The sequence below is a fragment of the Etheostoma spectabile genome, chromosome 14 (genome assembly GCF_008692095.1).
Source record: "Etheostoma spectabile isolate EspeVRDwgs_2016 chromosome 14, UIUC_Espe_1.0, whole genome shotgun sequence".
Lineage (NCBI taxonomy): Eukaryota > Metazoa > Chordata > Actinopteri > Perciformes > Percidae > Etheostoma > Etheostoma spectabile.
The window spans coordinates 14,085,788-14,107,029 of NC_045746.1; the positions used below are offsets into that span (position 1 = coordinate 14,085,788).

Consider the following 21,242-nt stretch of genomic DNA (forward strand, 5'->3'; position numbering starts at 1 on the left):
TGTCCCTCCATTGTTTTACTGCTGCCAGCCAGCCACACACCATGCACGCTTCACTGCGCACAGAGGCGGCGTGCCTCGCGACATACAATCAGCTTTTACGCACGTCGACAAACATGTTAGCACAATCGATTTGTACAAACACGTCACCTGTTATTAATGTAAATATGAGATGTAATTCTTTCGCCTCACCACAAGGATTCAGTGTGTAGGCTATTGTGTCTAATGCATGCAGGGACTCTAACACCCTTTCACCCCAACGTCGCGCCAATATTCAAATTGGGGTCCTTTGATTTGATTTGAATAGGAGAGTAATGAGATATGGTGGTGTATAATAAATGAAAATGGGGGTACTTCATGAGATTGAAGGCCTGCTTCACAGTTACCAGAGTTATTTCAGAAATGTTGCAAGAAATTAGAGGTTTGCATATATATAATTTAAATTAGGCCTATTTTTATTTTATTTTTTAAAGAAAAAAGCTTAGCAAAAGCTAATGGTCCTTTGCTTGGCAATAGCCTTTGACCCCCAGCTTAATGTAAAGAATAGTGAAAGATGTAGAAGTGTATAGGAGAATCTAGTTGCTGTTAAAATACATTAGGCTATATTTCACTGGATTAGATTTTATGAAAGCTGAAGCTCTTCAGAGGATTGCATGAAGTCAACAAGTGGTCTATGAAGAAGGACCACCAGCATGCTCTCCCTCCCTCTCAGGGGTCGGAGAACTCCTTGTTGCCAGATATGTTTGAGATCATTTACCTGGCGTTCCTCCATGTGTCAGGACAGTCCTAATAAAACTTCAGCTAGACATCTTAAATGAACCTTGAACATGCACATCTCCTCCTTTTTATACTACTCTGGTTATATATAGTGAAATCTTGTTTTGTGTTGTTTATTTGTTAGTGTTTTTTAAAGGATTCTATACCAAAATAAAAAAATAAAAAACAAAGAAATGCCGTAATCAGCTAGTCTTCTTGGGGTCCTAACACAGGACAATAATAACACTCAAAATACAAAACCAATAAAAATAAATAAAAATAAAATAAGAGTAACAAGGTTTTACTAAAGTCTGGAAGTAGGTTTTAAAAGATATACACTGAACAATCTCCTGAGTGAATTGGGAAACTGATGTGACCACTCCAGGCATGTCTTGTTTTTTTAGAAGTAGAATAATAGATAATCGGCTTTATATGCATGATTTTGAAAAGTGATAGTGCACAAAATAAGCTCTCTCTGCTATTATCCTGCGATAGTGAATTTCAACGATGACGATACATGACAGAAAAGACCTAGACGAGCCTCTTATTATTCCTGTAGCTGATATAAAAGTTGACAAGAATATATGGATGGATGGACAGACAGACAGACAGACAGACATTGTATTTAAGAAAAACAAAATTGAATTTGTGCTTTCAGTTATCCCAAGAAGTGAAAAGAAACAAGCCCAGCCTGATCTGAATGCGGAGTAGACCGTTCCACAGTCTCAGAAACAAAGCTCCAGCAGGCAGAGGCGGTGTGGGTCGGGATCAACAGGCTTTTTGTTTCGAGCTGGTCGACAGGATATAGGCCTCCCGGTGCTGCATGAGTCACTGAATGGAATAAAAGTCAAAAAGACACTTCTTGTAATTCTGAGACCAACACGTTGATTTAGGCACAACTTAATTGGGTAAAAGTTTAAATAAACACAAACGTTTTATGAAATAAACAGAATAAATTTCTGTTTGCGCATGACTCAAAGGTTTAGACCATTTAGCAGCCTGAGAGGTTGTATTTCAGCATCTTATTTAAGAACAATTGATTCAGTTAAATAAACTAACCACTGTCCTCTTTTTGTTTCTGTTAATGATGTTTATGCACGTATTTTCAACAATCGACCTTTGACATCCTATCTTCAATTCTAAACCCCAACAAGTAACCTATTTGCTCATTTTCAAGCTAGTTTTTTTTATTATTATTTCACGTTTTTCTAAGATAACGCATTTCGGAATAGCCCACATAATCCGACTATTATTTTGTATTTCATTTTTAATCGTTAGGATTTCTCCTCCTTTCGTGAAGTTGCAACAGAAAAAGGCCAGCACTTTATCAGGTGAAATGCACTATCGTCTAAAAAGGCTGCATTCCCTTTATTCTCACTTTTTATATCTGAAATTGGCGACTATACTTCACATTTTCAAATATGTGTTGTTTAAATATTTGGCTTTAGAGTCGTGTAATTCTTTGATTGACTATTAATCTGGTGAATAATTTCGGATGCCCAGCAGCACAAGTGTGACTCACAAAGCTGCTTCCATCTAATTACTGTTCACTTTACTAACTAAAATATTGGTTAAAGAAATATGACACTGTAGCCCATTAAATATATAGAGAAAATGCATTCTTTTAATTAGTTTTTATTTTGTGCACAAGAGATCAGCAGATAGAAAATCGTGTTTCTTTCAAATTTAAAAGCGCCATAAAATCAAACACATCGATTTGCGATGAGGAATCTCAGCATGATATTTTCAGGTACAGCGCATGCCTTCTTGGACGTGCAGCAGATGACAAATCTTTCTTGCAACGTGTTTTTGTTTTTTCGCCAGAGTTTTATGCATTCTTATTATTGGGGGCCGGCTATAGTCTGCTCCTTTTTGCTGCTGTGGTCTTGATCTTAGCCAATATCAGAAGAGTTGGTAGGTAAACATGTTTAAATCCCTCAGTCCACTACTACAGTATGCTATGTAGGCTATTTGCGGTGTTTTCAGTTGAATCAGATGTTTTAATAGGCCTACGTTTTTCTGAGTGAACACTAATTAAAAATATATATATCAGCGTAGCGAGGTGATAGTAGAGAGCTGAAGTCACTGCAGGATGCATGTTTATGTGTTCTCCTGCTGCCATCATGAGGACATTGTGTGTATTACAGCGTCACCACCGTGGATCATTAAATCCTAGTTATCTGCTGCCCCTCCTGGCCAAGGAGCGTACAGTCAATGATTAACTTCAACTGCTTTTGTGCACCTATAATAACACATATGCTTCTTATCCCCATACATTATAAAATGTATAGGGAAATTGCATGTTTGTTTTTTTATAAATGTAACATTTTCTTGAGGAAAGGTGCCTGCCAAATAAAAGCACTAAGTCTACTACAAACCGATGGAAAACACTGTGACTGTATATGTTTTTAACTCCAACAAGCATGTGAAATAACAAGGTATAAAAATTACTTCCTTGTGTCTCCATCCATATCCAATTTAATGATTTTCTGATTTTGTTACTTGTTGTTTTGTCAGTAATCTGGTTTTATTCTTGCTTCATGTTATTTGATCCATATTCAAACATTCTTCTGTAGACTGAGCCCAACACGGCTGCTGCTTTATCTATGAAATTACTTGCAACTGAATTATGAGAGTTCTTTTTTTGTAGGTCTAGATGTTTATGGGCACATTTATCAGTGAAAATGCATTTATGAAAAACACAAACTCCCTGCAGCAATAGAAGGGAGGCATGCTAAGGGAGAAGAATAGAAGTCAAGAATAGGAAAAGCCATGTTGGAACAAAGAGGAAATTTAAAATGTGTACTGCACTGTGTCAAGCTGCCTCCCTCTGGTCAAATTACTTTTTATTGTTTCTTTAGAGTAAACAGTAAATGGTCAAAACATAGACAGTATTTAACTCACCAATACATCTCTCTACAAATAGGCTCACATTCAAGATTTCCCCTTAGAAAAGTATTAAAGTAAAAGTACATGTTGGGCGTAATTGTGCCTTTCAGGAAGTCCTGTTATTATATAATATATCATATTGAAATACTATTACTGATGGTCTAACAAGTAAGCAGCATTTTAATGTTACAGCTGGTGAAGGTGGATCAGATTAGAACTACTTTATGTAGCCTACTGTTGGATAGTTTCATCTATAGCACAGGAGCCTATCATATTTTATAAATGTATCGAGTTTTGTTTGGGAAAGTTAAATCTGTAAAGTAACTTAAGATATCAGATAGATGTAGAGTAAGAAGTACAATATTTTCCTCTGAGATGTAAAAATGTAACATGCTAAGGCTCTGCCATTGGCATGGCTAAGAAATGTTTTTTTCCCCAGTTAGACTGACTGAGATCCAGATGGAATTTGATAAAACTACTACTAGCTTTTTCAAGAGTTTTCAAACATATCACCCAGTCTTTTATCAGTGGTTGAAGTTTGCTCAGTTGTGATTGACGTTGACTAACTTGGATTAATTTATTTTTTTTAAATACGAGATTATGAAAGAATAACGTCATGGCAGAGTGGAGTGCATGTGGGCAGCAGAGTGGGGCAAACATGCAAAGAGAGCACTTCTGCTTGTTTTTGTCATTACCACAGCGACCGTAAAGCCCATTTCCAGGCCTGTAGATGGGACCCCTCAGGTTTGGTCTCTCCTGATGATGGAAACACATTTGTCAAACAGTGAACTTGCTTGTTATGCTGCCCTTTGTTCAGGTTGCACATGTGAACAGGATGACTCGATGATTGAGTTGGCTGCATAACTCAAACCGCTATTTGCTGGAATATTTACGGTACACTGGTGGAATTATAACTTGTATTTAGGTTTGTGCAATATGACGATTTAGATATGTATTGTGAGACAATATGCATTTGCCAACTATCGGGAAGTTTTGCCATGTGGTTGTAGCTCTCTTTTTCACATCTCTGGTTGTATTAGACTGTTGCATCAATGCAGAACCTTCCAACCAATGCACCTTGATTTGTCAGGTGTTTGTATTTACGTCCAGTACAACAGTCTTCTAATACATTATGAGTACTTTGGAATTTTTACAATATTAAATATTTGTTGTTTATTTCAACTTTAAGGTAATTTTTAGGCTGTTATTAGTGTTGTTATTGTTGTCACATTGCAGTATTATATTGATATAGTATATACATATAATTTGTGCTAGCAGCACATACGCTGATCTTAGTAACAGTGGCATGCTGTTAACATCCTCCTCACATATTCATTGAGAATACTATCATGGTTTTGAAAAAAAAATTGAACAGCATTATCAAATAAGCTTTTCACCCAGGTAGCACATCTCTTTACAAAATCTCTTTTCAGAGACGCTTCTATAGACTCTTCACAGTTTACTCCCTCTCTTGAGGAGAGAGTGTCCATAATAGAAATAAGTTTTGGAATTTGAGTAATCCTTGACATTTTGTAGATTGATTCGGCGGTCTCATGTTTTATGATGAAGAAAAAACAAAATGAGAGACTTGTTCATATCCTTTTTTGAATAAGAGTCTCTGGTTTTTCATATTCTTTTACGGCTCAATTGTTTCAAACTGTTAACCTTGTAATTAATATGCTCTACCAACAGCAGCCACCACACTAAATAGTTAAAGCTATTGAAGTGTAAACCCTCAGCTGGTTTAGAACATTTAACACATGCCCACTCTGTTCTTTTGAGGAGCCTGAGGCCAATTCTTTCTGGAGTTTCTTCAGCTAAACTTCCTTCCTTTGCGGCCTGATCTCTCTGCCCTCTGTACCCTGCATTTCATTTGTTATGTCTGCCTCTGGACACTATTATGTTAGAGACTTTGAGTTAATACTTTCCGCTGGATTTGATTCAAATGACTTTTATGAACTTCTCAAAACTTGCAGGTCATCATAGGATTCTTGAAATTCTTAGCTGCTTTTCTTGGAGGCGTTTAGATCCCTTTACATGTTTTTTCTTGTTCTCTGCTGCTTAACTATTCTGCTTTACCGCTCTCCTTGTCCATAGTGATGTACATGCTGGAGCTGGGTGTCCATGACTTATGGAATCTGTAAGCCTAATGAAGTAGCTTGTGGGTTTGAATCCGACAAAGTTCTATTCCAAGATGTCTTGTATGATTAAATTTTTCAACATGTAGTGTTTTATCTCTTTCAACCGCTTTATTCCCAGTGGTACGAAGCATTAGATCTGATACAGCACTTGTTTTTAAACTAGGACACACATTTGCCTTGTAACCCAGAGGAATTCTGGCAGCACGTTACTAGAAATGCAACGTAAAAGCAATTTTTGTTTTGACTCCCTTGAGAGTCAGTGCTCATCAGTGCAATCTCAGTTACAGGTGAACTGTGTCCACTGGTTTCCCACTGGTAGCCTATAAGAGCCAACTGTCATGACAGAGATCATTTAATATATCATAACATATTTAAAATTTGCAAATGGCCTCCAACTGTCCTCACTACCTGTGCATTGTTAATACACCTTGTCACCTCTAAATTGAGTAAATAGTTAAACCTAATGGCAAATGCACTTATTTGCTTGAGTTAGACAACTGATATGTCATGTCAATACGGAGCTTTAGAGGTGGTACACCAAATAATTATTTTTATTTCTTTTGCACTGAGATAGACCAGATTTTCCCCTTGTTTTAAGTCTGTATGCTATGCTAAACTAGCTAAGTGGCTAAACAAAGTGCATTCAAACTGCAATTGTAATGTCCATTGGCCTTCATTTGTTTGCAATTTGAACTGTGAAGATAGCCTTCACCAATCTCTTTCAGTTTATATCAAGAACATACAACTTATTCTCATCTCACTATTTTGATTTTTCCAAAATGTGGAACTGTTCCCTGAATACAGTGCAGGTAGTAGAAACAGACAGCTTCATCATACACTCAGAGACCCAGATACCAACCATTAATCCTGTTGTAGAATAAAAAATCTGTTCTCACGGCAATAACATTTATGTTCAGTTATAAACCTTCTGTTTTAAAATGCAAAAAAACGTGTGACATTTTTAAAAAAGCTCAGGGAGACAAAAGCAACAACTAAGTTATTTAACTGAAGTATAAAGTATATAAGTTTCTCTTTCACACAATGCAAAACTCCTTCAAAGCGCCTGTCAGTGTTTCTCATTAAAAAGAATTGGACAGATACTGCTGCAGCAAGCTAACAAGCTATACTGTCACATTGCAAAACCCATTTGAATGACATTGGGCGCGATAATACATTTTTCTGTCTGACAAGGACAACAGACAATTTTCAGTATCTTGTCACAAACTGCTTGTTTGTTCTGATCAAAACAACATTAAGTGCACCCTGAAAATTAGAATCAGCTTTATTGGTCAATTCTGTTAACACATACAAGAAACAAAGCTCCTGTTAGAACAAATGTACAGGAGGACACAAATGCAGGCTGCAGCTAAACAAATAAAAGCAAACTTATAGTTAATACTGTATAGGCTATAAGGGCAAGAGCTGGACAGCAAACAATCTGTGTACAGGTGAGCTTGTTACTGTACAATATAGGCTACTGTAAAAACAGGGTTGTGCTACAAGACGTAGCACAACTGGGGTGGCTGAAGGGTGCAGTTTGGCAATAATTGTGTGGTAATTGGATTTAATTTATTTTTGTTTGGGAATAGTTGATATTATACTTACATGGTGCATTTTCCAAATAAGTTACTGTGTGATCACAATATTGAACAATACATTGGAAAGTATTTTTGGCTGGGGTGCGTGGGTTGAGTTCGGAATAGGGATGCACAGGTCATGTCTGCATAGGCTTACCTGCATGTACCTTCATAGCTTACCTGCATCAACTGGCATAGGCCTATGTCAATTGTATGTGTGTTGCACTATATTACACAGTGTAGGCCTATGACTGTGTTGCTTTTTATCTAACACATATTTTGGACTTCTCAGCTTATTTAACTGTCCATGTGTCCCTTTACTCTACATAGGCTATAGCTCTTTTTTTTAAAGGCGACTAGTTTAAAAAAAAAAAATAATAATCATTTCAGCAGACTATTTTATACCATACCATAACGTCTGATGGCATGCCACATGATAATTTAGACGATTAACGCCTGCCAACACTCAACATTTCTCTATTTAACAACCAGGTCCTAACGGTCAGTTATTCGCCACTTTACAGGGCTGTGATGCTTACAGACGTGAAAAACAAATGGCCTAGCGGGTTCTCTTATGGAAAGCAGGCAGGGCACAGTGGGGTTACAGTGACATTTTCCCCACATGCAAAATCATGCAAAAGGTAAATACTGAAGCGGAGGGATACAAACACTATTGCAGAACATGGCCGTCACCTCCGTCATGTCCTCTCGCAAAGACCAGCCCATTTTTGCTACACCGAGCTTTGATTGGACGAGAGGTTGGCACGTCAGCTTCTTATTGGATTTTCAACGGGTCAATCACGGGCTAATGTCAATGACGTCGATCGTATACTGGGTACGCGGTATGCCTGGGTGGACAGTATAGTTACTTCAACATTAAATGGAATAAAATGCCGCGGATTTATGTAAATAGAGACGTCGCTTCAGCGTAATTAATGAATGCTTCTTAATTAAGACATTAAGACGTCGGGAGCGCGGGTGACTGGCTTATTTTCGGCTTTTTATCACCAATATTTCAGGGTAAGTGGAGTGATACATTTCCTTCCTGCGTCTTTTCTCCTCGAACAGATCAAACCCAGCTAGCTTTCAATATAGCAAAGTGATTAAGCTTTACTGTACTGATTTATCTTACATAGAAGAATAGTTTCAATTTGAATACAAATGTCTGTTATGTGATTTAAAGTACTGCGTGCTATAACGTTAGCCGAGTTATATAGAGAGTGTAAGGAAGGCAATGGCTATCGGTCTCGTAACTTGAAAATTGTGAAATGGCCTGTTTAGATTAGCATGTCCTTTTGCTCTGTATATTAACCCCGGTTGTGGTGTTTTAACTGAGGGTATTAGGTTTGTCAAAAATCAGGACACACGATTTGATAGCAGTCTTAGCTTCCAACCTGTCAAATTAGACCCTGTCTAGGGTACCTGTCGGCCGTCAGTGGGCCTACTCAGTCTCCAGACTCCCATCTGTCATGATGTTCGCAGCTGTTCCAGCTGCATTTTCCAGCTTCCTTCTAAGCGCCTCAATAAAAATAATATTTTCATGCCGTGGTTTAAGTTTGTGTGTATTAAGTTGGTGAGATTTTGTACAAAAGACAAACTAATATTAATAATGCCAGATGCCAAGCGACGGCGCTGTTGGCAGGCAAAGGGCATTTGCATGGCATTATTCACTGTAAGGCTAACTGCATTCTTTAACATGCACTGTACCGTAAGAGCAACCCTATTCAAATTAGGGCACTGATTATGGTTTAGCATGGGGCTATATGCATTCAGTGCACTGGGAATCAGCAGTTATGAGTTTTGGTGCTATCCCAGGGTAGATACCAAAGATGTTTGGTAAGAAGTAGGCCAGTTTGACAGAGTGAAACACCACTTTCCATCCCTGCAGATGGACTCATGTCAACATTTAAAGGTAGTACAGTCCCAGTGATTGAGAGCATAGCTGACACATTTCATCAATCAGTTCTCAACCAGCAGCATGTTTATTATAATTAAATAAATAATATATGTGTTTTGGATTTACTGCTGAATCCTTATTTTTTAGATGTCAAAGCCAAGTCCTTCATATCCCAAAGATTCCCATTTCTCTTTTTGCCTCGCAGCAGGATCAACAACTTGACTGCCCAAAACCTTTGCTACAGTATCAACACATCAACAGAAGTATTTTAGTAAAACACTTGAAATAAGTGTTGAAATTTGCCGTTGATATGGGTTGGATGTTGAGTGGACAAAGCTCTAGTGGTTGCCGAGATCAACAGAATTATATCAACCAAGGGTTTCTCAAAGTCCACAGCAGCATAAGATTGCATTCAGTTCTTGAATTGTTAGCACGATTTGTGTATGGGAATTTTAACTTTTGTTTCCCAGGTCAAATAGAAAACAGACAACGAATCAAACAATTAAAGATATTTGTTGACTTTGTACAGATATATATTCTATCAATACCATAAAAAAACATTTAATTTTTCAGTTAATGATAGAGGAGAGACCAGATTGGATGAGAAGTTTTAAAAGGATTTGAAATAGACATTTAACCACTAGGCATATAAAAACACTAAGTGTACAGTAAATGCAGTGGCAAAATCTTTTATTCCAAGTTTCATTCCTATATGTTAGTTGAAATACTTAAGGGATAATTATTTTCTTCTAAAAAATGTATCATGGTGATAGGATTTACATTTGTATTGTATCTTTTAATTGTGTCAAGTGCAAGAGGCACAAAAACCTCAGGTTTTTCATGGGAGGCCTTCATTGACCTGCCTGCTAATGTTAATTTTATAGCAAGACATGAGGGGGAAATAATATATTGCGAAAGAGTTTAATGAGACATGAAAAATAAGTTATTTTTAAACTTGTCTGTGTAGGCATTATGATTTGAGTAGATGTTTTTATGGCAGTCAGTCAACTCGTAATTTGTCTCATATTTATTTTGTTGTTGGTCACAACAGCTTATTATCAAGTGGAGACTTATTTTACAGCTCCAACATAAAACAAAGGCCATTTACAGAACTACAAAATATGGTATGTTTCTACTGTTCAAGGAACAATTGGTCAGTATGATATTCTATGAAAAGCATTAGTCATGGTAAATTAAGCTAAAATAAATAAAGTGGTCAATTAGTTGGTTGACAGAAATGTAGTCAAACTATTTTGATTAATAGCCAGTAATTTTTTAAAGAAAAAATGATCATTATTTGTTTTCAGCATCAAAAATTTGCATCAAAAATGTTTAGCATGAAAAAAAAAGATTTTGAAGATTGAAATTATAATGGACATTTTCCCTATGTTCACTATATACCCTATTTGACACTATATACAAATCTGCCAAGAAAATCATCCACATATTGATCAATATTAAGAAAATTTTGTGTAATGCTTGTAGGTAGGGACGTAATGATGCATCTTGAATCAGTTAAAAATCAATTTAAATGTGTAAATAATACAACCGGATAACATCAAAAATGAATTGTGATGTAATTTTTAAACAGCCCAGGGCGTGACGCTATCTAACATTACACAGCAGGTAACGTTAGCCTGCCGTTAGTTAGTAACGTTAGTTGGCTTAAACACAGATAAAACTCAGTGACAGCTAAACGGTGCAAAATGTGGCGGTATTTTACTGGACACCAAGACATAAGTCTGCAGGTAAAGACACAAAGGGAGACTAGCTTGTGACTAGTTTTGAGGTAATCTGGCCACTGCCGCTGTAAATAACAACTCTGTAAGCTTGTGTTGCGTTTATTGTTGTTGTAAAATACCCTTCTGCCATCTAGTGTTTCTTCTGTTTTTTCATTGTACAGAAAATGATTGGTAATAAAAGTTGTTCTTATAAGTTACTGTTATTACATTTAATCATATGGCCTTAGCCATAAACAAGCCTTTCTTTAATCTTTTATTAATGTTTTTTATTCAAGATAAAATGCTATGTGAGTGCAAATCAATGGTTTTGTCCATTTTTGGGGAGTGGAAATTGAGCCATTAAGGCCATCCTCAATCCCTGTCCGAGAGCCGTGGATGGGCAAACTTCACTGCAAGTCACGTTTGAGGCTTGACCATGTATGTCAGGGCTTTGCCACATTTCATTGGCTAGTGCATAATCTGCTAAAGGTCATGGCCACTAATTACACTCCTCCAAAACAGACAGATGTCTACCTAGAGCTTAATTGTGCTCTCCTTCATCTGAAGAATATTCAAGGGTTCCATAACCATCATTCGATGATCACAATGATTCAAATAACAAGTGCATGGCTCACTTTTTTACCTGAGTGACCAAATGTATGCCCTCTTAAGATAATGAGGCAAACCGGGTCCTTTTCCCCACTATTATACATTTCTATCTATAGTGTCTTTAAATTGACATGTCAACAGTCTTTTCTGCTCTTTTGGCTTCCCATATGTCACAGTACGGGCTTGGTTTGGCTGCATGCAGGGCTCAGTTTTAGTCAAGCGGTGACCTCATTATATGCCGTCCAATCAGTCCTCCGGCCAGCTCCTAATTGAGCCATCAGCTCCTTAAGGGGGAAGAGGAGGGATGAACGTGTCAATTACAGTAATGAGGGGGCAGCCATGCAGAGGGCAGTCAGGGAGAGGGAGGCAAGACCGAAGCCTTGCTTTACAGTTGATGGTAATGAATGATCCATGATGGTGTCCAGCACCGCTGTGAATACCAATATATTATGTATGAAAAGCGCCATGCAGGCGCAGCACAGACCACATAATACATTATTCTTGCTTTGGAGTAGTGTGTTAGTTTTGCAGGCTGTCCAAAGTAATTGCTAATCTGTATATAATGTTATTTGATAAGAGAAAAATGATACTTTTACTGCGTAAATGAGTAACAAGAAGCTAGCGATTGTTCTGGTGCCAGAATGAATGGTAATAGGGAAAACACTGAATTTAATGTTGAAAGAAAAATAAACTGTATTACCTCACAGCCGACACCTGATCCACTTAATAAGGTCAGTATTGGTGCCAATACCAATCGCATCGGTGTAACCCTTGTGAAAACTAGTTGGCAAGCAGACAATAAAGTGAGAATGGATTGCTTAAAGTAAATATGATTGATACAATGGGCTAAAGTTTCATATGCCGCTGTTGACGTAATACGTGGCACTGATAAATGACACTGAGATTTAAACCTAATATGAAGGTTTTTATTACAACTTCTGATTAATTCTCAAGCTGAATTCTCTGAAGTTTTGAAATGTGGTTTGCGGAGGTCCCATGTGCATTCCACTGGCGTTTTCAAATGTTCCATCTGGTCTAACAACAATCCCACATGAGAGCATGGACATGGAGGGTCACACAATTGCCACAGGGCTAAGTATCTGTGTAGGAAGAAGAAGAATGGGTTTTAGAGAAGATGATGTTTTTAGAAAATGCGAACTTCTTGTTTAGTTTCCAGTTTTCACTGCAGCAGTGAGACTGGGAAAATGTAGCTTCGGGATCCATTTGCAGTCACTGTCAAATTTTCACCTCCAGAAGTGTGGCGGCCTTGTCAAACCAGTTCATATTGCTTTGGATTTAGAATATTACACAACAAAACAAAAGTGAAAAATGCTCATTATTTTGTCCCTGAGCCCAAGGTGGTATAAGAAATCCTCATATTCAAGTAGCTGAAACCATGGTCATGTTTGGCGTTTTTGCTTGAAAAATGATTGAAATTATTATTAATTATCAAAATAGCTGCCAATTAATTTTGTCAATCTTCAAATTAATTGCCAATTAATTGACCATTCCTTTCAGCTCAAGGGAGCGCTTGATTTAAGCACCAGAGCAGCCACCCTAAATGCAAAGCTTCAGCATCACACCTGACCAGGTTTAATTAACTGTTGAAGCTGGACTTATGATTATATGATTAACTGTGCAATGCTACTGTAAACTTAATCATCATGGTCCATATCATAAAGTTTAAGTGTCTAACTTTTAATTCTAGATAGAGCTGTAACAATTCCAAATTTTGCTGTACAATTGTCTTAGAAATAGTTTTTATTTACAATATAGTTGTCTCTTTCAAGCAAATTTCCCCATAAAATTATTTATTACTTTTTTAAACAAATTAAAGGTTTGAATGAATTCCAGCAGACATATTTATCATAAAAAAAATTCAAACCGTATCCTACCTTGTCATCTTTGTTGCTATGAACGTATATAGGGAACTAACAAATAAAATAATAATAAAAATATATATATAGTCCGACAAATATTCACTCATATAATTACAATTTTTCATATCTAAACAAAATCAACAATTACAAGTCATATGCCTTAAGACCAAGCTAATGTTAACAATTCATTCCTGTTTAAGAAACTGTGATTATGTAAAATAAATTGACAGACAATTATATAATAATAAATTCTGCATACAATAAAATGTGTAGTTGACACGACTAAGCATAAGAAACTTGTCACTGCTGTAGTATATTCTAAATATTTGTTATCTATGCCATCATTAAGGCTGAATGACAACGTCTTGAAGCCCGAGATCAAATCAGAAATCAATTACATTAAGTGCTGTAAAGGTTGGAATTAACCAAATCCTTATGCCAGTGTATTTCACCTGTTATTTTGGTACAAAGTGTTGGCTAGATACCTTAATGGGTGTTTGTGACCCCCCCGCTGTAATAATCAGAAAGTGTTGTTTCAGTTTTTGTAAATTTAGAGAAATTACGTTTCACATGACAATATGATTTATTCATTTATAAATGCATGATCCTCATCAACTAATCTCACTGATTTATTTCTTTCACATGTCTAGTTTTGATTTTTGTATATTTGAGTAACCTTTCTGTCTCTTGCAGGAGAGGAGCGCCGCCCTCCTTACCACAGCAGCTGCAGGGAAGTTTGCCACTTTTGTTCTTGTTGTACAAACAACGAACTGAGGACCTCAGAGCCTCAACATCACACATCTCTGCAGCACCGGCTAGTCACTCTCGCCGCCCCGTCAGTAAAAGGAAGTCGACTGCGTTACCTCACCACACCTGGGCAGAGAAATGTGTGTTTGCATGTATCCTCGGATGCATTCCTGTGTCTAAATGTTTTTGGGCTAAAGTAAGAGGTAGTAGACTGCAGTTACTCTCCAACCCTCTGAGAGTCTCTTATCCACTTGACAGACTACGGAATTTGTCTCCACAATTGCAAAGCATCATGGGTAGGAAAAAGATTCAGATCCAACGGATCACCGATGAAAGGAACAAGCAGGTAAATCTGAACTTAGTTTGAACATTGATGTCTTTTTTGTGGCTTATTATGGATGAGGGCTGCAACCAACAAGTGTTTTGATAACTGATTATTCTGATCATTTGGTCTGCTCCAAGTAAAGTTTTACACCTTTTGTAAAGGGTATTTATTTTTAGGGCTTTGATTCTCCATCGTTTTTTGATACCTTCTAAAATATGTCTGTAGCTTGACCACAAATTGGTATTAAATGTCTCATCACATTTATAATCTATTTTAATCTTTAGCTTATGATTTGAATTTTAAAATCCAGCTGTCTTAGATATTAAAAAAATGTTTATAGTGTTGTTCATTACAGTTTAAGACATTTCCGTCATTTTATTTTGACTGCTTTTAAAATTAAAAAGTAATATTTTCCAGACAGTATGTTTTTAAAAATTGATTTTGAATACATATAATAGTGTGCCCAGAGATTAAAAGAAACTGAGCATCAACATTTTAAAATCATAAGTAATGTGTGCAGTTTAGTGATGTAAATTGAGTGATTGTGAGGTTTTGGTTATCTTACACTACCAATAAAATGCACCAGGGAGATTTTCATATTTTGGGGGAACAGCTGTTCGGAGATCATTCACAGATTTATTCTCATTCTGAAGCTGCTCTATTGTTGATTTGGCTTTATGCTTGTCCCATTGTCCCATCCAATTTTACACATTTGCTGCAGTGAAAGGTCTATGATACTCTGCCAAACGCTGCCCTCAACAGGTATTTCATTGTTGTGCTAATAGTTAGTCATAAAAGGTCCACAAAAACAAGGATGCTTCATTTACTGTTATTAATGCAGAAACCTGACTCTACTGTGTTTCAGTGATTGTTCTGACAGCCAAAGAGCACAAAAAATACAATTTGTTGAAGTTATTACCCAGTGTGTCTGCCACTAATGTGACTGCATGTATTTTCTTCATTGTCAGGAACTTAAAAGACTATTCACATGTCATCAACCTTTTCTCCTGAATTGTGAACTTCAATTTGACTTGTACTTTTAGACTTTTGTGAGGATCACATAAGACCTATTTATTATAATATTTATCTCAATAGAAACACGTTAACACTAAAAACAACAGACTTGAAGAGGGCAAAATAGAGATACTTGGATCAGTTACACATAGAAAAGTTTTTAACAATGGATATGTAGTCACATATCCATTTTTTTTTTCTTTGTTTGCCTCGTTTCCCTCTTCACAACTTTCTCTCAGGTGACATTCACAAAGCGAAAGTTTGGCTTGATGAAGAAAGCCTACGAGCTGAGTGTATTGTGTGACTGCGAAATCGCTCTGATCATCTTCAACCACGCGAACAAGCTGTTCCAGTATGCCAGTACTGACATGGACAAGGTCTTGCTCAAATACACAGAGTACAACGAGCCTCACGAGAGCCGTACCAATGCAGACATTATTGAGGTAAATTCATCACAACAGCAGCATATGTTTACAAGCTAAGGTTTACAGTTCAGTTGCTAAAGTTTTAGGTCATCTAAAACATTTTGTTCCTGTGTTGCAATATTTATTATTACAGGAAGACTTTAACTTTTAAACAGAGATAAAGTGCCAACTATTATTTATGGGTGTTGGTTAAAAATCAAGGAACTTATCTGGTGGATTAATAAAACTCTTTAGTGCCACATTGTAGCCTTTATATAAAAACAAACACTAGAGGCAGCATGTGCTTGGTAGCACATACAGATGTTTTCATGTAATCTGGTAAAACTGTGACCACCTATTGAACAAGAGATATCAGGGCGCAATTAAGTAGTTACCATTTAGCTGAGTTTTGGCTTACCCTCAGGTGGTGTGGTGATGTGGTAGATACAAATTTAAACATTTCGGTAAATATTGGATCTGAGTTGGCGTTGTAAATATAGGATCGGGTTTCGCGCAATAAAAACTTGACCAGTTTTTTAAGCAATTAAACTGACTGATTTTACACTACTCTCACTTTTTTTTTAATGTACTTTTATAGACTTTGAGAAAGAAAGGCTTCAACGGTTGTGACAGTCCAGAGCCGGATGGTGAAGACTCCATCGACCAAAGTCCCCTTAATGATGACAAATACCGTAAGACCACAGAGGACCTGGATGTACTCTTCAAACGCTATGGAGTAAGTAATATAGTATACTGTAATTACTGTTGGTTCCCTTTCTCTCTTGACCGTAGACTACAAACATTTGTCTGTTACCATTCAGTGTTTGGCTTGAGTGCCTACAGGAAACAGCTACTGGGGTGAAGTTTGTCTATTTATTTCACGTTTTTTTCACTGGGTATTTTGCCAGAAACCATAAAGACCAGAAACTTTAGATCATCATATGAAACAACCTATTTGAACAGTTTTCTTTTGGCCAATGTCATATATTGCCATAGTTTTTAAAGCCAGTTAAGGAGACTACATTATGTTTTAAAGTCATTCCATCTTGGCTGATACGCTTGACACACCAGAGCGTTTTGTTTCAACCTCAACAGTTCCCCTTTAGGCTGCACAGTTTGTTCGTTCTTTCTTGGCTTTTCTGTTAACAGCTTTTGTTTAAAGACCTGAAAAGTCCCCTAAACCCTTACTTTTACTATATGCTGATGATACTCTCCTGCATTTGTCCCTTAAATCAAACTGCCCCAGTGGCATTAAATTATTGCTGCACTTTATCTTAAGAACCACCTTGAACTTAATGTAGTGAACATGGAGATCCTTAATTTATTTTTATCTAAACACAAATTCTATCATGAATTTGGAGAAATTAAAGTAATTGGGATGTGGTGATCAAACACGTACAGGCTTAACTGTCTATTTTGCTGCGCTAGGACGGTAAAATAAATTCTGAAGTTTGTATTGCTAACCTGTAGTTAGAGCCACCAGATGCATTGTCTTGGATATTAGCTTTTTAAGACACTATTAGCTTAACAAAGATACTGTATACATGTTTGCAAATTTGCTGTTTAAAAAAAAACGTAAATGAAGCGGTGAGAAGTTGTCCTACAGTGAAGACTAAATGTGAAATTCTTTAATCCCACTTTGCAGCAGTCGACAGCTCCGCCCCAGACATTCTCCATGCCAGTCACAGTCCAGGCATCTAATCAAAGCACACTGCAATTCAGTAACCCTGGCAACGCACTGGTAACTACCTCCTATGTAACATCATCATCGCTTACGGATACCCACCTCCTGTCGCCACAGCAACCGGCTCTTCAGAGAAATACGGTGTCTCCTGGGTTGCCACAGCGACCAGCCAGTGCAGGTGAGCAAGTGATACTCTGCCTAGTGTGGCAAGACTGAAGTCGTCAATAGACTTATAAATACCAGCAGAAACACACTGGAAACCATCCAACAGCCTCTTTATTTTGCTAAGATATATTTCTGACATGAAGAAAAACAAGGAATTAAGTAGTAGTAGAATTAAGTAGTAATTTTGGCTACTGCGTCAAATGTAAGTTATTTTTCTACTTCTACACTATCTACTCCCCTTCATGTTTACCTCCTCAAGGATAATATTGTAATGTTGTAGCTCTTGTTTTTATTTATTATTTCACAGACCTGCAGTGGCCATTGTATGTAGTTCCTTATCATTACATGTCAAGGGCTGATTAGCTCCTCTGGGAGTGGTACACATTCCTCTACACTGGACTATTCTGCAGTAGTGACATTTACTTTACTCCTCCTCCAACTTAGAATTCTTTTTTGACCTTTAAATTATTAGTTCCAAGCTGTATCAACCAAATATTAAGCATTGAGGATCTGTAGTTAATAGGTTTGGCTTGTAGTTACGTATTACTTTTACACTTGTCATTTCTAGTATGTCATATCTGGATAAAATCCAAATTAGATTTAAGACACTTTCATTTACACTTATTTACATATATGACTCTCTGTTGGCCAGATCACAATTCTGGTCTCAGTCCGTTTCGGGTATCCCGGCTACATGCAAACCAGGGTCGGCCCTGAAAACTAATTGTTGACCTTGGAAAAAGTTTTTGATGAACACATTGTTGCTTCGTAATTTTTTTTTTTTGTCAGACTTAATAGAAGTTTGTACAAAGTGAAAGCTTCTGGTGTTGTTTTGGTTCTTAATTTACATCCATTTTACTCTTTTCATCCTTTTTCAATAGGAGCTCTTCTTGGAGGCGAGCTGAATAATTCAAATGGAGGATGCCCAAGTCCAGTTCGTGAGTACTCTACTACTACTACTACTACTACTACTACTACTGTCTATTTGTTCAGATTCTGAGTTTGGTTTATTGTAAAATCTTTGAATACCAAGAGTTTCACTGTTATCTGTTCTGTATTGGAGTATTTTCCCCAATTCCTCTCCTCTCTGCACCATCTGTGACTGTGCCTTGAAGGAATCAGGGGATGCCACCACTAACGTGAACAGACATACACTCACCGGCCACTTTATTAGGTACCCCATGCTAGTAACGGGTTGGACCCCCTTTTGCCTTCAGAACTGCCTCAATTCTTCGTGGCATAGATTCAACAAGGTGCTGGAAGCATTCCTCAGGGAGTTTGGTCCATATTGACATGATGGCATCACACAGTTGCCGCAGATTTGTCGGCTGCACATCCATGATGCGAATCTCCCGTTCCACCACATCCCAAAGATGCTCTATTGGATTGAGATCTGGTGACTGTGGAGGCCATTTGAGTACAGCGAACTCATTGTCATGTTCAAGAAACCAGTCTGTGATGATTCCAGCTTTATGACATGGCGCATTATCCTGCTGAAAGTAGCCATCAGAAGTTGGGTACATTATGGTCATAAAGGGATGGACATGGTCAGCAACAATACTCAGGTAGGCTGTGGCGTTGCAACGATGCTCAATTGGTACCAAGGGGCCCAAAGAGTGCCAAGAAAATATTCCCCACACCATGACACCACCACCACCAGCCTGAACCGTTGATACAAGGCAGGATGGATCCATGCTTTCATGTTGTAGACGCCAAATTCTGACCCTACCATCCGACTGTCGCAGCAGAAATCGAGACTCATCAGACCAGGCAACGTTTTTCCAATCTTCTATTGTCCAATTTCGATGAGCTTGTGCAAATTGTAGTCTCAGTTTCCTGTTCTTAGCTGAAAGGAGTGGCACCCGATGTGGTCTTCTGCTGCTGTAGCCCATCTGCCTCAAAGTTCGACGTACTGTGCGTTCAGAGATGCTCTTCTGCCCACCTTGGTTGTAACGGGTGGTTATTTGAGTCACTGTTGCCCTTCTATCAGCTCGAACCAGTCTGGCCATTCTCCTCTGACCTCTGGCATCAACAAGGCATTTCCACCCACAGAACTGCCGCTCACTGGATGTTTTTTCTTTTTCGGACCATTCTCTGTAAACCCTAGAGATGGTTGTGCGTGAAAATCCCAGTAGATTAGCAGTTTCTGAAATACTCAGACCAGCCCTTCTGGCACCAACAATCATGCCACGTTCAAAGTCACTCAAATCACCTTTCTTCCCCATACTGATGCTCGGTTTGAACTGCAGGAGATTCTCTTGACCATGTCTACATGCCTAAATGCACTGAGTTGCCGCCATGTGATTGGCTGCTTAGAAATTAAGTGTTAACGAGCAGTTGGACAGGTGTACCTAATAAAGTGGCCGGTGAGTGTACAGTTGTGTTCAGAACAAGAGAAGTGTGTTTTAAAAAAAGTGAATAATGCTCAAAATCCTTAGAATATCTTTTAATTCCATAATATCAATACACTGGGAACACTGCACATTCAATTCCAAATCCAAACATGACCAAAATTGATCAGTTTTTTTCTTTACAAACTCAAACATTTACTGTATAAACTGAAAAGTTGAAAAACTTGAGGGTTGTCTTTACTTTGAATCACTACACTAATATTAAGTTGCATAACCATTATTTCTGAGAACTTCTTCACATCTGTGTTGCATGAAGTCAACCAAAGTCTGGCACCTATGAACAGGTATTCCAGCCCAGGACAATTGAACTACATTCCACAATTCCTCAGCATTACTGGGTTTGGCCTCAGAAACAGCATTTTTAATGTCATCTAACAAGTGTTCTATGGGATTGAGGTCTGGAGATTGGGCTGACCACTCCATAACATCAATCTTGTTCATCTGGAACCAAGACTTTGCTCGCTTACTGGTGTGTTTTAGGTCATTGTCTTGTTGAAAGACCCATTTCAAAGGCATTTCCTCTTCAGCGTGAGGCAACATGACCTTTTCAAGTATTTTGATGTATTGAAACTGATCCATGATCCCTGGTATGCAATAAATAGGCCCAACACCTCAGTATGAAAAACATCCCCATAACATGATTTTTGCACCACCATGCTTTACTGTCTCAGCGTTCTGTGGCTTGAATTCAGTGCATGGGGGTTGTCGGACAAAGTGTCTGTGGCCCCTAGACCCAAAAAGAGCAATTTTGCTCTCATAAGTCCACAACACGTTTCACCATTTCTCCTTTGGCCAGTCAATGTGTCCTTGGGAAATTTCAACCGATTCAGGACATGTCTTATTTTCAGCAATGGGACTTTGCGTGGGCTTCTAGCTGATAGCTTTGCTTCAAATAGCCTTTTTCTGATCGTAAAACTACTCAAGAATAATTTATAGTCTTCTTTGATTTTCCTGATTATTGGTTGAGCCTTTGCCATTTTGGCTATTCTTCGATCCATTCGAATGGTAGTTGACCGTTTTTTCCC

General features: G+C 37.7%; 1 protein-coding gene across 5 annotated transcripts in view; it reads left to right on the forward strand.

Moving 5' to 3' along the window:
* The first annotated feature begins 8,170 nt into the window (after positions 1-8,170).
* The window catches only part of LOC116701652 (myocyte-specific enhancer factor 2D homolog), a 24,277-nt gene continuing 11,205 nt past the window's right edge, over positions 8,171-21,242 (forward strand). For all 5 annotated transcript variants that reach the window (XM_032535482.1, XM_032535484.1, XM_032535485.1 and 2 more), the window contains exons 1-6: positions 8,171-8,380; positions 14,161-14,560; positions 15,793-15,996; positions 16,556-16,693; positions 17,603-17,819; positions 18,688-18,744. In XM_032535482.1, the coding sequence (XP_032391373.1) occupies positions 14,507-14,560; positions 15,793-15,996; positions 16,556-16,693; positions 17,603-17,819; positions 18,688-18,744 (670 nt within the window). In that variant the 5' untranslated portion in view covers positions 8,171-8,380; positions 14,161-14,506. The remainder of the gene's footprint in view (positions 8,381-14,160; positions 14,561-15,792; positions 15,997-16,555; positions 16,694-17,602; positions 17,820-18,687; positions 18,745-21,242) is intronic.